We start from the raw sequence: 15,439 nt of genomic DNA on the forward strand, positions 1-15,439 counted from the left end.
GGCAAGAAGCAACTCCACGATGAAAAATGGCCAAAATAGATATGTTGGTAGAAATTGAAAAGGGAGAAGATTAAGCTGAAAATAGAAATTGAAAAAGAAAAGGTGAAGTAGAAAGACCATTTGATCACAATGGCTGAGGAAGAAAAAAATGAAAAGATTATGATGATGGATATTAATGGATTGGATGAAGTGCAACAAGAGTACATTATGAAACGATGATTACCAATTATTCAAAATATCAAGAATTGATATATTAGATTTTATACTTTTGGTATTGTGTTGTAAATATGCTACTGTATTATGTTTTTTGGAACAACAATCAAAATTTCATTATGATTTGTAAATATGCTACTTCATCATACAACATTACATTAAAACTAACTTAAATTCAAATGCAATAGCATTGTAAATAAAATGTAATATAAAAACACACATTTTGGTTGATATTGATTCACTCTTCACCTTGTAGCATCCATTGATGTTCAATAAGGTCAAATTGTAGTTGTGAATGAGTTTCTTTATTTCTAATGCCCCAATGACATTGAAGGAAATCCACAAATTGAGAAGTGGGATAACGGGAAATTGGTTCTAGGTTTGTATCATCTTCATGGTCATAATCAAAGTCATATGCTCTAAGGTAAGAATCTCTTTCATCCTCAATGATCATGTTGTGTAATATTATGCATGCCATCATAATATCTTTCAGTACAGATTGACAAAAATATCATGTCGGCCATGAACAATTGCAAAGCGTGCTTGTAGAACTCCAAATGCTCGCTCGCATCCTTTCTCGCAGATTCTTCAGCTGATGCAAACAATTTCCTTTTACGACCTTGTGGTGTTGGAATGGTTTTGACAAATGTAGACCATGAAGGATAGATTCCATCTACAAGATAGTATCCCATAGTATAATCGTGGCCATTGATTGAGTAGTTAACTTTAGGAGCATGACCTTCAGCAAGTTTTGTAAATATATTAGATCTTTCTAGTACATTGATATCATTATGTGACCCAGGTAAATCAAAACATGCATGCCATATCCAAAGATCATAAGATGCCACTGTTTCCAAAATAATTGTTGGCTCATGTGCATGGCTAGTATACATACCTTTCCGTGCAGTCGAACAATTCTTCCATTTCCAGTGCATGTTGGGGTTGCAAGGTTGCAAATATAGTCCTATATTGGAAACACAAGGGAAAGATCATGAGTTTATAAGAGAAAAGATACTGCCAGAAGGTTTAACCGCTGACTGTGCACAAGAGCTATGGTCTGATTGAGCCATGTGGGTACAATATTAACCTTGAACAAAGAAAGTGGGGGCTCCTATGTTCGGATCAAGAGGACCAGACACCAGGCAGGAAGTCCTAGTTGCGACTAGGTAAGGAAGTCCTAGTAGGTCGGGTGGACCGAGGGGCAGGAAGACCTGGTGGGTCGAGGATCGGACGTGGGAAACTTATGGTCCTTTGTTTGAGGGGGGATTGTTGGGGTTGCAAGGTTGCAAACATAGTCCCATATTGGAAACACATGGGAAAGATCATGGGTTTATAAGAGAAAAGATATCTCCATTGGCATGAGGCCTTTTGGGGAGAGCCCAAGAGCAAAACCATGAGGGCTTAGGCCCAAAGTGGACAATATCATGCCCTTGTGGAGATATCTAAATTCTTTTCGATCCATCAGTGCATACAGTCAATACTCCCCAACATACTTGGAAATCCCCGTTTCTCACTAATTGCTAGCAATCTAGGAATGTCATTGCTATTTGGAGACCACAAGTACTCATCTCCAAAGATCGAGATTACCGCTTTGACAAAAAGTTTCATGCTCTTTATTGCTATGGTTTCTCCAATTCTTACATACTAATCCATGAGATCAGCTTGAACTCCATAAGCAAGGATCCTCAAGGCGGCAGTCACCTTTTGTAAAGAAGAAAGCCCAAGAGTTCCAATAACACTTCTTCTTTGAACGAAGTATGGCTCATGATTCTCCACATTGTTAAGAATTCGAAGAAAGAGGTCACGATTCATCCGAAACCTCCTCCTGAATATACTAGGAGGATATGCCGATGCATCAACAAAGTAGTCACTAAAGAGACGTATGTGACCCTCCAAAGGATTTCTCCTAATAAACGCACGTCGACGTCGTTGCTTGCCGAGAATGATTTGTGATCGCGAACCTTCTTCATCATCCAATGAATCTTCAATTGAAAAGGCAGTTACAATTGTTTCTAACTCATCATTAGAAGAAAGTAGACAATCATAATTACTAATGAAATGAGACATTATTGGAAATTTTTGGGAAAATTATAGTTGTTTGAGATTGATGATATGGATAGGTACTCATGATATTAATGTGATTTTATACTAAAAAAATATGGCCATTGGAGGAATATAGACGTTGGAATAGTTGGTGCAAAATCATTAACATAGATAATAATAATAAAAAATATAGAGGAGAGAGAAATAATAATAAATAAATAAAAATATGGTAAATTTTAGAGTAGCTGATGTAGTGTGTATTGAAAAGTGATTCTATAAATTTAATAAAGTAGATGGTTTACCTCAAATTTTAGAGATATTGATAGAAAAGTTGATGTGGATGCTTTTAAGGTCCTATCTCCCTCAAATGTGCCAAAGCCCCAACTTAAGGCCCTATCTTCCTCAAATGTGCCAAAGCCCCAACTTAGCACATTTTTGAGTTCTATCCTATTGGTACAAATTTAATTAATCTCAATACCTCAAATTTTATTAGCACATTATAAACTCTTTAACAATAAAAGTCAATTTTCATTTTTAAGATGTCACAATACCTTGAAAATACCCTAAAGTACCAACTTCACCATGGTTGAGTTAACTATCCTATCAAATAGAGTTGAGACACTCTAAATCTACTTAGTGCAATGAGAACACACTCTTAGGAACCCAATACCTATTGATGCTCCTTGGGAGTATTAGATACTAGGTAATCACTAGAGATAACTTTCCAAGATATTTTTCTAATGACTTTATTAGGTTTCTTAAAAGCCTTAGCTATACTAGTTATTGATGTAGTTAGCACTAATAATCAAATTTAGGTTTTGATAAATGATAAAAGGTAAAAGTTAGATGTTGTGTTTTAATTTATTTACCAAGTATGCAGAACTAAAAGATTTGATGAGACTTGACATCAGGTTGAAGTCTTGTTAGGAGGACCTGATAACTAGTAGGAAGCCCAAATATGTTGATATCTGATAGGAAGTTTAGTTGGGTCTACAGAACCTGACAACTGGCTAAAGTCCAGATGGGGCATATGGTAGCTAGATCTGGTGGGTCAAGAGATCAAAGTCAAGAAAGTCTGCAAATGGTAAGTGGAGGCAAGTATTGGAGGAGAGAGTTCTAGTGGGATTATAGGCGTTGATCCAAATTAGATCTATTCTGAAAATCTATGTTGAGACCATGACTAGATCCTGGTCTAGGTAAGATAGGATCTTACTTATAAATCTTATTTTGTTATGTGTTAACTCTATTTTGTAGGTTATTTTTTTGTTATTGGACTAACATATTTTTACATGAGTTAAGTGCAAAAAAAAACCCTCAGATGAATAGTGCTCCATGAGCCTCAAGTGCTTGGAAGTGCCTTAGCAAGGTGATGGAGGTGCCCTGAGCAGGTTGGAGGTGCCCCCGCGTAGATAAAATTCTAGATAGAATTCTAGGATGAAATTTCGTTGAATGGAGGAGCCTTAGAACTGACTAGAGGAACTTTAGAGTGGACTGGAGGTACCTTAGAGTTGATGGAGGCGCCTTCAAATGGATAGAGGTTGAAGATTTCAAATCAGATCAATGCCATTGGAGGCACCTCAGGCATTAGAGGCACCTCCAATGACTTATATAAGGCAGGTTCAGCCAAGAGCAAGTATACAAGTTTTCTACACACTTCCTCGATCATTCTGCTGCTCTGCCTTCATGCTACTACTGTCCTGCGACCCTGCCATACCCGACTACTACAGGCTGACCAACACCGACACCCGAGCTTAATCATTTATCTAGCATGTTGGGTAACACTTTTAAGTTAATTTAATTATTGCATAAGGAAGTGTAGGCTTGTTATACTTCCTTTCTTTTCTATACTTAATTACTCTACCGAAAGTTTATCGGTAGAGAATTTTAGTAGATTACCCATCAGGAAAAGTCCAAAGGGCCTAGGTCTTGAAATAGGAGTTGTCGAAGGCTTTGAACTAAATAAATACTTATGTGTTCATTTTCTGTCTTTTCATACTTATGTGTTCTTTTCATTTTTTGGCTTTGAACTATTATGGCTTACAAATATTGTGTGTGATTGGACCCTTGGACATATCAAGGGTATTTTATTGTGTGTGCATGATTGTAATATTAAATATAACAGGAACTGTATTAGTTATTAGGAATTTACATTTTTGTTTTGATCTAGATTATATGTACATTTCTTTGTGGAATATGGGATCGATATATGTAAAATTCTATTTTTGTCGTGGATCGTATCTTTGCAAAGCGTGGTACTATTGGAGGACCAGAAGCGCAGCGGAAAAAGGAAGCTTGATGGACCCGATGGCATGAACCCTAGGGCTGGCACCACGCGAAGGACAGTGATGGAAAATGGCATAATAGTTGGAAAATAATTTCTATATTTATTGCTTTTATTTACTGTTATGTGTGTGATGTGTGCTGACTAGGTTAAAATTCCTCACCTTAAATAACTAAATGGGAGAGGGATTTTTTAATAAATTTCACGGTCTCCATTACTGGTTTGTAAGTGATGCAAACAAACTTGCGCGTTGGCTCTGAGTGCCTTCCTCCATATCGGATGAGTTTGTTTGTGGATCACTAGATCAAACTTCCATTTTTGGATGACTATAGGAAATTAATTAGGAGCTTGTGATCTTCCCCATCGGAAGGGGCACAATCTTATTTAATGGACTAAGTGTCAAGTAATGGTATACACTTAAGCGCGTCTAATAGTATCCTCTCCATCGGAGTCACTGCTATTATTTGTGTGATTGAAGGAAAACCAACTATTAATTTTATTTGTCATAAAGTTAGGTTGACAAGAATAAAATTAATGGGTAAAACCTCCTCTTACAAATGTTTGATTTTGTATACGTCCACACTATCGTGGCATACAAAATTCACGGTGATTTGAGGTGTTAGTTAATTTAAATAATATTGTTTGAGGAATCAATATTATTTTAAATTTAGAGTCTTGACTAAAGTTTATTTTGTGATTTTTAGGATGACTTTCAACCCACTGGCCATCATTCTGCAAGAGAACAAACTTACTGGTCCCAATTATATAGATTAGAAAAGAAACCTGGACATTATCCTAACTGCTGAGGGCTATAAGTTTGTACTGTCAGAGGAGTGCCCTAATGTGCCTAATGGTGAGTCTACCCAAGAGGAGATTGAGAATCATAGGAAATGGGTAAAGGCAGATGAGATGGCGCGGTGTTACATTTTAGCTTCAATGTCAAATGTGCTGCAACATCAGCATCAGGATTTACCAACAGCTTATGATATAATGAACAATCTCAAGGATCTCTTTGGTCACCAGGATTGGGCCGCTAGGCAAGAAGCTATGAGAAAGTTAATGACAACCACCATGACAGAGGGGACTCCCGTAAGGGATCATATCCTAAAGATGATGACTTATTTGAACGAAATAAAAATCCTTGGAGGAGAAATCAATGGGGAAACCCAGATCGATATCATTCTCCAAACGCTACCCGGAAGTTTTGAGCATTTCCGCCTGAACTATAATATGAATAAGAGGATGTATTCATTGGCGGAACTATTGACAGAACTTCAAGCAACAGAAGGGCTATTTAGTCATAATTCTCAGATTCACTATGCTAAAAATGGTTCTACTTCTAAGTCGAAAGGTAAGAAGAAGAAGAAATAGGTTGTTTCAGCAAAGAAGGTGAATAAACCTCAAGGTACTGGACAAAAAGCTGGAATGAAGAAGCCGAAGGACAAGTGTTTCATTTGCAAGCAGTCAGGACATTGGAAGGCAGACTTTCCTCGTAGGAAAGAGAAGAATAAAGGTATATCTCATTCTCTAGTAGTTGAAACATGTTTAGCGGTGTTATCTACTAGCACCTGGTGTGTAGATACGGGAGCCACTGATCATGTCTGCAACTCTTTGTAGGGGTTCCAGGAAACCCGACGACTATTTGAAGGAGAAATAATTATCTACATGGGTAATGCTACTAAGGTGGCAGTTGTTGTAGTGAGAGATGTCTACTTATCTTTTGATAGGAATAGAAGTTTGGTTTTAAGAAATTGTCTTTATGTACCCAGTTTCAGAAAGAATTTCATTTCAGTTTCTAAATTGTATTTGGATGGATATTATGTTTCTTTTAATAGCAATGTGGTTATAAAGAAAAATAGGGTTATTATCTGTTCTGGTGCATTGGTTGACAATTTATATACTTTAAATCCAATTTCTTCCACAAATCAACAGATGAGAATTAATAACACATCTTCTAATTTCAATAAGAGAAAGGAACCTTCGGAGATGAACCAAACATATCTTTGGCATCTAAGACTTGGTCATATTAACTTAAGTAGGATTCAAAGGCTTATAGCTGATAGACTCTTGAGTTCATTAGTGGTGGAAAACTTTTCAACCTGTGAATCTTGCTTAGAAGGTAAAATGACCAAGAGGCCTTTTAAGGCCAAGGGGTATAGAGCCAAAGATGTGTTAGAACTGGTTTATTCTGATTTGTATGGTCCTATGTCTATCCAGGCGAGAGGTGGTTTCGAATACTTTGTCTCTTTTATAGACGATTATTCGAGATACGGATACATTTACTTGATGTGCTGCAAGTCTGAGTGCTTTGATAAGTTCAAAGAGTACAAGATTGATGTAGAGAAATGTCTTGGTAAAAGTATCAAGACACTACGGTCTGATCATGGTGGCGAATACCTCTTAGGAGAGTTTAGGAATTACTTATCAGAAGCTGGGATTCAATCCCAATTATCTGCACCTGGTACACCCCAACAGATTGGTGTAGCAGAATGAAGGAATAAGACTCTTATGGAGATGGTTAGATCGATGATGAGTTATTCAGAATTACCAAATTTGTTTTGGAGATACGCTCTGGAAACGGTAGTGCACATTCTGAACTTGGTACCTTCTAAATCAGTACCCTCTACTCTCACAAAATTATGGAATGGGCGAAAGCCTAGTCTGAGACATATTCAGATTTGGGGTAATCCAGCACATGTGCTGAAAGCAGATGTTGATAAGTTGGAATCTTGTACAGAAGTTCGCGTGTTTGTGGGGTATCCTAGAGGAACGAAAGGTGGTTTATTTTATAGTCCTAAAGATCAGAAGGTCATTGTTAGCACCAATGCCCAGTTTTTAGAAGAAAACTATATAATGAACTACAAGCTCAAAAGTAAAATTATTATAGAAGAAATAAGAGAGGACACGTCTACTTTAGTACCAACAATACAAGATGAAGTACCACAAGAAACTGCAACACGTGTTACAAATAATGCACAGTTACAGATAGTGCCTCGTTGTAGTGGGAGGGTTGTTAGGCAACCTGAAAAATTTATGCTTTTGGGAGAATCTTCGGACTTGATCTCGGGCAAACATGAACCTGATCCCCGGACGTATGATGAAGCACTCCAAGATAAAGATGTAGTATCTTGGCAAAAGGCGATGAATTCTGAAATAGAATTTATGTATTCTAATAAGGTCTAGGAGCTTGTAGAACCACCAAATGGTATAAAAGCCGTTGGATGTAAGTGGATCTACAAAAGGAAAAGAGGGGCAGATGGGAAGGTAGAAACCTTCAAAGCAATGCTTGTTGCGAAAGGGTACACTCAGAAAGAGGGAATCGATTATGAGGAGACCTTTTCATCGGTAGCTATGCTTAAGTCTATTCGGATACTCTTATCCATTGCTGCTCATATGGATTATGAGGTTTGGCAAATGGATGTCAAGACAGCTTTCCTTAACGGAAGTCTTGAAGAAAACATCCATATGAAGCAACCAGAGGGGTTCATTGAAAAAGGCAAAGAGCATCTAGTGTGCAAGCTCAATCGGTCTATTTATGGACTGAAGCAAGTTTCAAGATCTTGGAACATCTGGTTTAATGAAGTAATCCAGTTATATGACTTTATTCAGTGCCCGGATGAGTCTTGTGTATACAAGAAGTGTAACGGAAACGTGGTGGTATTTCTTGTACTATACGTAGATGACATTTTGTTAATTGGCAACAATGTCAAAGTGTTATCAGACATAAGAGCATGGTTGTCCAAACAATTCGATATGAAGGACTTACGAGAATGTGCACACATTCTTGGGATCAAAGTCATAAGGGATCGCAAGAAAAGGATATTGTGCCTATCTTAAGCTTCATATATAGATACAATCATTGCTCGTTTTAGCATGTAAAACTCCAAGAAAGGTTTCTTACCTTTTAGGCATGGAGTAGCTTTATCTAAAGAGATGTCTTCGAAGACATCAAAAGAGATAGAGGAGATGAAGGCAGTTCCTTATGCTTCGGCTGTGGGAAGCCTAATGTATGTAATGATGTGTATGAGACCGGATATCTGTTTTGCCGTGGGCATTGTTAGCAGATATCAAAGTAACCCTGGACAAGGACATTAGACTGTTGTAAAGCATATATTGAAGTACCTGAGAAGGACTAGAGATTATATGCTAGTTTACCAAGCAGATGACTTGCTCCTTGTGGGTTACACGGATTCAGATTTCCAATCAGATAGGGACAATAGTTAGTCTACATCATGCTATGTGTTTACTTTAGGAGGTGGATCCATTGCATGGAGGAGTGTTAAGCAGAAATGTGTTTCGGACTCAACCATGGAAGCTGAATATGTGGCAGCCTCTGAGGCCGCCAAAGAAGCTGTATGGCTTAGGAACTTCCTAATGGACTTAGATGTGATTCCTACTTTTCCCAAAATCATCACAATTTATTGTGATAATAGCGGTGCAGTTGCAAACTTGAAGGAACCACGAGCCCATAAGGTGAGTAAATATATAGAGTGCAAGTACCACCTGATACGAGACATCGTCAAGAGAGGATAAGTTGTTATCGCCAAGATTGCATCAGCAGATAACCTGCCAGATCCTTCCACTAAGGCCCTTCCGGCGAAAGCTTTTGATCGACATGTGGAGGGGATGGGAATCAGATGTATGGCAGTAGATATGTCAGCTTAGTCTTTTAGTATAAGTGGAAGATTGTTAGAATGTATACTAAAAGCCTAGCTTTTGTAAACATTTATTTTAAAATAAAGAATCACATTGGTCAAAAATATCTACATTTATATGCTAAATGTAGTTGTTCAATTAATTTATATTATAGATAACATGGTATGTGGTGTCACACATAGAAGATCATGTTATCAGTTACTTATAAATTATAAATAGTAGCTCACGACTGAGATGGAAAGGAACAAACCATCAGAACAGTCGTAGTGTAATTAGGTATTAGTTTATCTTGACTATATAATTACACTAGTATACTTAGAGTGTATTGAGTAAGACCATTGAGACAGTTTCTTTTTATACTGACTAAATAAAAGAACAAGATCTCGGTCATTATGCAAGTGTGTGCTCTTAATCTAATGACAAGCACATATATTTAATATTTATTTCTTTGACTTATCAAAGGGTGAGATTTAGTTCGATAAATCAAAATATCCGATAAGTTGGAAAATGATATTACTTATAGTGTGTGTTATTGATTATAGAAGGAAACTGTGTCCTAGTAATCTAGGTTGATAATGTCCCCAAGAGGAGCTCATAAGGATTGTCATGTTAAACCCTGCAGGTGGACTTAGTCCGACATGACGATAAGGTTGAGTGGTACTACTCTTGGACTAAGACATTAATTAAAATGAGTTGTCAGTAACTCAATTAATTAGTGGGCATCCGATATCTTAAACACAGGGAGATTAACACACTCATGATAAGAAGGAGCCCATAATGTAATTTGGGATTGGTGCGGTAGTACAATAATAACTCTCTAGTGAAATGAGTTATTATTAATGAACTTGAGTTGTGTGTTCGGGGCGAACACGAGATACTCGAGCTCGTCGGGACGCCAAAACCAATTTCTCCTCTAGGTCCCAGTCGTAGCCTCATTAATGCCTCATATCCACCCATGAAAAGCCCATCTAGGTGTCCAAGAGAGGGGTCGGCCCAAGGTTTGGTGACTAAGCCAAGGGTCGGCCACTACCTTCTCAAAGGAGGCTGACCACAAGTAATTTGAAGGGGGACCGACCACATAATTCAAAGTGTGAGGGGTGTTTTAAATTTTTAAAATCTTCTCTTTGTAGATATCTACAAGTTTTAAAAGAGAGATTTTAAAATTATAAAACTTTCCTTATTTGAATTAGGCCATGTGGTTTAAAAGAAAGATTTAAAAGTTTTAAAATTTTCCTTTTTTAACCATCCACATGGTTTTAAAAAAGAAAGTTTTAAATTTAAAACTTTCCTTTTTTGTAACCATGTTAAAAAAAGAAATTTTAAATGAGAAGTTTTAAATCTTAAAACTTGTTTTAAAATTTTCCTTTTTTAAAACATCCACATTAGGAAATTAAAAGAGAGCCTGTAAATTTTTATAAGAGCTTTCTTTCTTTGCTTATAAAATTTTTACAAGATTATTATTTCTTCTTTTAAGGGTCAGCCACCCTTGCTTGGTGCCCAAGTAAGGGGCCGACCATTCAATCAATTAAGAGGAGAAAAAGGAATTAAAAAGGTGGAAAGGAAAACAAGAGGAAGATTTTAATTTTTGTAAAAATCTTTCCTTATTTACCTTAGGCAAGTATTATAAAAGAAGGGGAGGAGAGGCCTCATGATATATCTGATCTGGCGATAAGAACAGGGGACCCTCGTTGTAAGGGGTCAACGCCACGTGGAAGTCAAAGAGCCGGGCGGTCCATCGAAGAAGGGCGGACCAACTAGGCCGACCGAAGAAAGGGGTCTGACCGACCGGGCGGCTGCCCGGTGTTTAGCCGATGGCAAAAGGCACCCCTATGGAAGTCGGGGTTCCGGCGCTCATTGAGCAAGATCGTAGGGTCGAGCGGACGGCACGCTCGGCCGAAGACATGAAACATACTGCTAACAGTCGCCACAAAACACATTACCGATAATTTCCCGAGTGGACCATCATATATGACCGGTCGGACGGAAGGTGGACGTGGGCCGGTCGGACTCCCGACAGGAGTTCGGGGAAAAAGACAAGGGACATCTTCTGACAGCTGGCATGCTTCGTGATATGGTCATACTCCAAATCATGTGACAGGGGGTTCCGCTGTCCCATCGAGGACATGCTTGGACTGTAGCAGTATGGGTCAGGTAAGCTCACTGACAAGCCCTTACTGGGGTATGGGCTATGGACACGTGTACACCTCGATATGTGTGCACTCGCTTCTCTGCTGCCCTATATAAAGGCCCTCATACTTCGCCGGAGGTACGCGTTCAAGACCTTTGGAGCCACTTATTTCATTACTTGCTTGCCTGACTTGAGCGTCGGAGGGTCGCCGCCGGGAACCCCTTCCCGGCCTGACTTTTGTGCAGGTTCACCGGAGGTTCGTACGACTAGCCGGAGGCCCACGTCATCGACTAGGAGAGCGCCACGTGCCCAGCGTCCGTCGATTCAGCATTCGGACAGGATCAAATTGGCGCCGTCTATGGGAACGCTCTTGCATCCGAACGGAAACAATGAACGAGGCTGGACGACAACACACGGTGATGCTCTCCACGAAGAAGCCCGACGCTCTAATCAAGGCAAGAGCAGCTAAGCTCGTGGAGCAACAGAGAGAGAATGCGCAAGCCGAGCGGCTGAGCAACAAGCGACATCAGCATCAGGGGGCCGAGCGGAAGCACTAACTGCCACAGTCCCATTTCCCTCAAAAGCAGATACTTCATCTCCCGAATTCAACTTATAGCAAGCCCCTCCTTCTGGAACCTCAAGAGCGGGAGTTTGATGTCAGGCGATGGATCGACCACATAGGAGGAAGCTGGGTGGACGAGCTGCCGATCGAATAAAGATGGATTGGGACTTGGATCAACCATGAAGCGCAAATTATCTCCAGCCTTTCCGAGGCAGGGTGAACGCCAATGTAATGTATGCTGTGTATTTTCCGTTTGGCTGTATATTCGAAATGCAGGAAGCAAAATGTTAAAAAAACGCAATTGGCATTATCGGCCGAGCGGCCTATCTCCATAATATATAAGATCCGAGCCACCGACTCAATGGCGAAGACCCCGTGCCGATCGGCCGGGCGTATAATTATACGAGCCAAATGCTCGAAGGAAAAGACCCCGTGCCGTTCGGCCGGGCATATAAATTACACGAGTCGAAGGCTCGATAAGACCCCGTACCATTCGGGCAGGGTGTATATTATTCGAAGCACGATCGAGGTCAAAGATCCCGCGCCATTCGGTCGGGAGTATGTTATCCGAGCCAAGCGCTCGATGACGAAGGCCCCGAGCCGTTCGGCCGGAGGTATAATATTCGAGCCAAGCGCTCGACGAAGAAGACCCCGAGGCGTTCGGCCGGGAGTACGTTATCCGAGTTGGGTGAAAGGTGCGCTAAATGTAAATTTATATATATTTCGGTCGCCTATGTCCTTGTAATGCAGGAAGCAAAATTATAAAGATGGCAAATATCGTCGCCGACCGGCTGTGTTAAAAGTAGCCTTAAAAGACCGTCGCGCTCCGACGTTAAATATCGAGAGACGAGCCGGCGTCTATAAACGTCCGAGCGGAAGACCGTCGAGCTCCGACGTTAAATATCGAGAGACGAGCCGGCGTCTATAAACGTCCGAGCGGAAGACCGTCGAGCTCCGACGTTAAATATCGAGAGACGAGCCGGCGTCTATAAACGTCCGAGCGGAAGACCGTCGAGCTCCGACGTTAAATATCGAGAGACGAGCCGGCGTCTATAAACGTCCGAGCGAAAGACCGTCGAGCTCCGACGTTAAATATCGAGAGACGAGCCGGCGTCTATAAACGTCCGAGCGGAAGATCGTCGAGCTCCGACGTTAAATATCGAGAGACGAGCCGACGTCTATAAACGTCCGAGCGGAAGACCGCCGAGCTCGACGTTAAATATCGAGACGAGCCGACGCTCTATAAACGCCCGAAGCGGAAGACCGCCGAGCTCGACGTTAAATATCGAGACGAGCCGACGTCTATAAACGTCCGAGCGGAAGACCGCCGAGCTCGGCGTTAAATATCGAGAGATGAGCCGGCGTCTATAAACGTCCGAGCGGAAGACCGCCGAGCCCGACGTTAAATATCGAGACGAGCCAACGCCTATAAACGCCCGAGCGGAAGACCGCTGAGCTCCGACGTTAAATATCGAGACGAGCCGGCGTCTAAACCGTCCAAGCGGAAGACCGCCGAGCTCCGACGTTAAATATCGAGACGAGCCGCATCTATAAACGGCCGCGCGGGACACCGCCGAGCCCCGCCGTTAAATATCGAGAGACGAGCCGGCGTCTATAAACGTCCGAGCGGAAGACCGTCGAGCTCCGACGTTAAATATCGAGAGACGAGCCGGCGTCTATAAACGTCCGAGCAGAAGACCGTCGAGCTCCGACGTTAAATATCGAGAGACGAGCCGGCGTCTATAAACGTCCGAGCGGAAGACCGTCGAGCTCCGACGTTAAATATCGAGAGACGAGCCAGCGTCTATAGACGTCCGAGCGGAAGACCATCGAGCTCCGACATTAAATATCGAGAGACGAGCCGGCGTCTATAAATCATCCGAGCAGAAGATGCCAATAAAAAGGCAATTGCCCCAGAAACTCGCCTTCAATATCGTTAGATCGTCTCTGCGTTCCGTTCGGCCCAGCACCCAAAGGTACTTCATCGGTATTTAGCGAACGATCTCTGCTATCGACGCGGAATATTAAGTAGTCGAAATATTACATATTAAGCCGAGCGGAAGGGCAATGCCAAATACCTAGTAATCTTTCGAATACCGGAGGGGTGATAATAGGCGAGCGGGCAACACACATATTCACCAGCGAAAGGACAGAGTACATAAAAGAAAAACCTTGCATTAAAATTAAAACTTTAGGCCGAGCGGCCTAAGTACAGAAAAGATCATTTTTTGGCCTAGCGGCCCAACTACATCTACCGACGTCTACTCAATGTAATCATAAAGGGTCTTGGGGATGCTATCCAGAAGCGCCACTTAATCGCCGGCCGGAATATTAGTGGACTCTGGAAGAAGGCCCTTGGACTTCAGATATGTCATGGTAGCGGTCATAGCCAAGTCGAAGGCTGTGTACATCCGCTCGCAAATTTTCTCCGAGAACTCGGGCGAGCGGATGTAGCCCTGTCTCAAGGCAGCGACTTGACTCGGCTCGGCATCTTGATATTCTTTGAAAGCCGCCTGAGAGCCAGCGAGGGCCTCGTTCAGATTCTGAAGCTTTTCCGCGTCGACCGAGCGGCCCGCCTTCTCTCTGTCGAGCTGCTCCATCAGCTCTTTTACCTTCAGCTCCAGGCCCCGAGCCTCCACGTTCTTTTTCTCCAGATCGGAGATGGCCGTATTTTTTCGAGTGGTGGCCAGGGTTAATTTTGTGTCGAGCGACTTGACTTGTCGCTCAGACTCGGCCAAGGCGTGGGCCTGATCGGCTGTTTTCTTATGCTCGGCCGCCAGCATATCCTGAGCCCTCTTAAGCTCCTTCTGCAGCTCGGAGTACGACGGGCCTTGAGAGCCGGACGGACCGCACGCCGCCTTCAGCTGCCTTAACTCCTCATCCACCATGGCTAGGCGGTTGGAGACTGCAATCTCCTCCACCCATCTCTGGCAAAAGAAAATTAGAGTTGTTAGCGGCCGATCGGAAAGAATGCATACAAAACTTCGGAGAGAGCGAACTTACCCCCGTGGCCTCCCGCATGTGGCTATTGGCCAAGTTTTGGAGGGGGATCAGCGCGGTGCGAGCCCGAGCATCGGCCCACATCTCAGCTAGGGGCCCCTTCAAGGTAATGGTGTGCTCGGGCGCGGTTGGTCGGTCGGCCTCTGGCAGCAGCTCTTCAGTCGGTAGATGAAGAGTGACCCGAATTGTGCGGCCATGACCGGGGGTCGTCCGACCGGCTGTCGGAAGGGGATCAGAAGCCGGCGCAGAAAACTGGGAATGAATGGTTGAGCGCTGGACTAAATGACGAGCGGGTGGAAGGGTACTGATCGGAGTAGCCTCAATTGGAGCAGCTGGCTCGTCCCATTCAGAAGGCGTCCGGTCGGACGAAATGGTTTCGGCCTCTGGCGCCTTGCCCCGAGCAGTCGCAGTGACCCGCTCGGATGGTTGGACCGCGGAGGTAGCCGACCGCAGGGGAGTCTCCACTCGGCGCCTCTTTTGTAGAGGCTGCTCCTCCTCCCGAGATGAACCTTCCTCGGGGGCAGTTGGTTCTCCAGGGGGGTGGCTCCGCTGGCCA

General features: G+C 42.4%; 2 protein-coding genes across 2 annotated transcripts; both read right to left on the minus strand.

Annotated features, from left to right (window-relative positions):
• Positions 1 to 656: 656 nt before the first annotated feature.
• LOC121999575 lies at positions 657 to 1,821 on the minus strand. The gene is made up of 2 exons (XM_042554237.1): positions 1,707 to 1,821; positions 657 to 1,177 (listed from the first exon to the last, which is right to left on the minus strand). The coding sequence occupies exons 1-2, from the start codon at positions 1,819 to 1,821 to the stop codon at positions 657 to 659; spliced, it is 636 nt and encodes a 211-aa protein (XP_042410171.1).
• Positions 1,822 to 1,857: 36 nt separating this feature from the next.
• On the minus strand, positions 1,858 to 2,280 carry LOC121999576. The gene has a single exon (XM_042554238.1). It carries the CDS (start codon positions 2,278 to 2,280, stop codon positions 1,858 to 1,860), a length of 423 nt encoding a protein of 140 aa, XP_042410172.1.
• Positions 2,281 to 15,439: the final 13,159 nt, after the last annotated feature.

The sequence above is a fragment of the Zingiber officinale genome, chromosome 7A (genome assembly GCF_018446385.1).
Source record: "Zingiber officinale cultivar Zhangliang chromosome 7A, Zo_v1.1, whole genome shotgun sequence".
NCBI classification, from domain to species: Eukaryota; Viridiplantae; Streptophyta; class Magnoliopsida; order Zingiberales; family Zingiberaceae; genus Zingiber; species Zingiber officinale.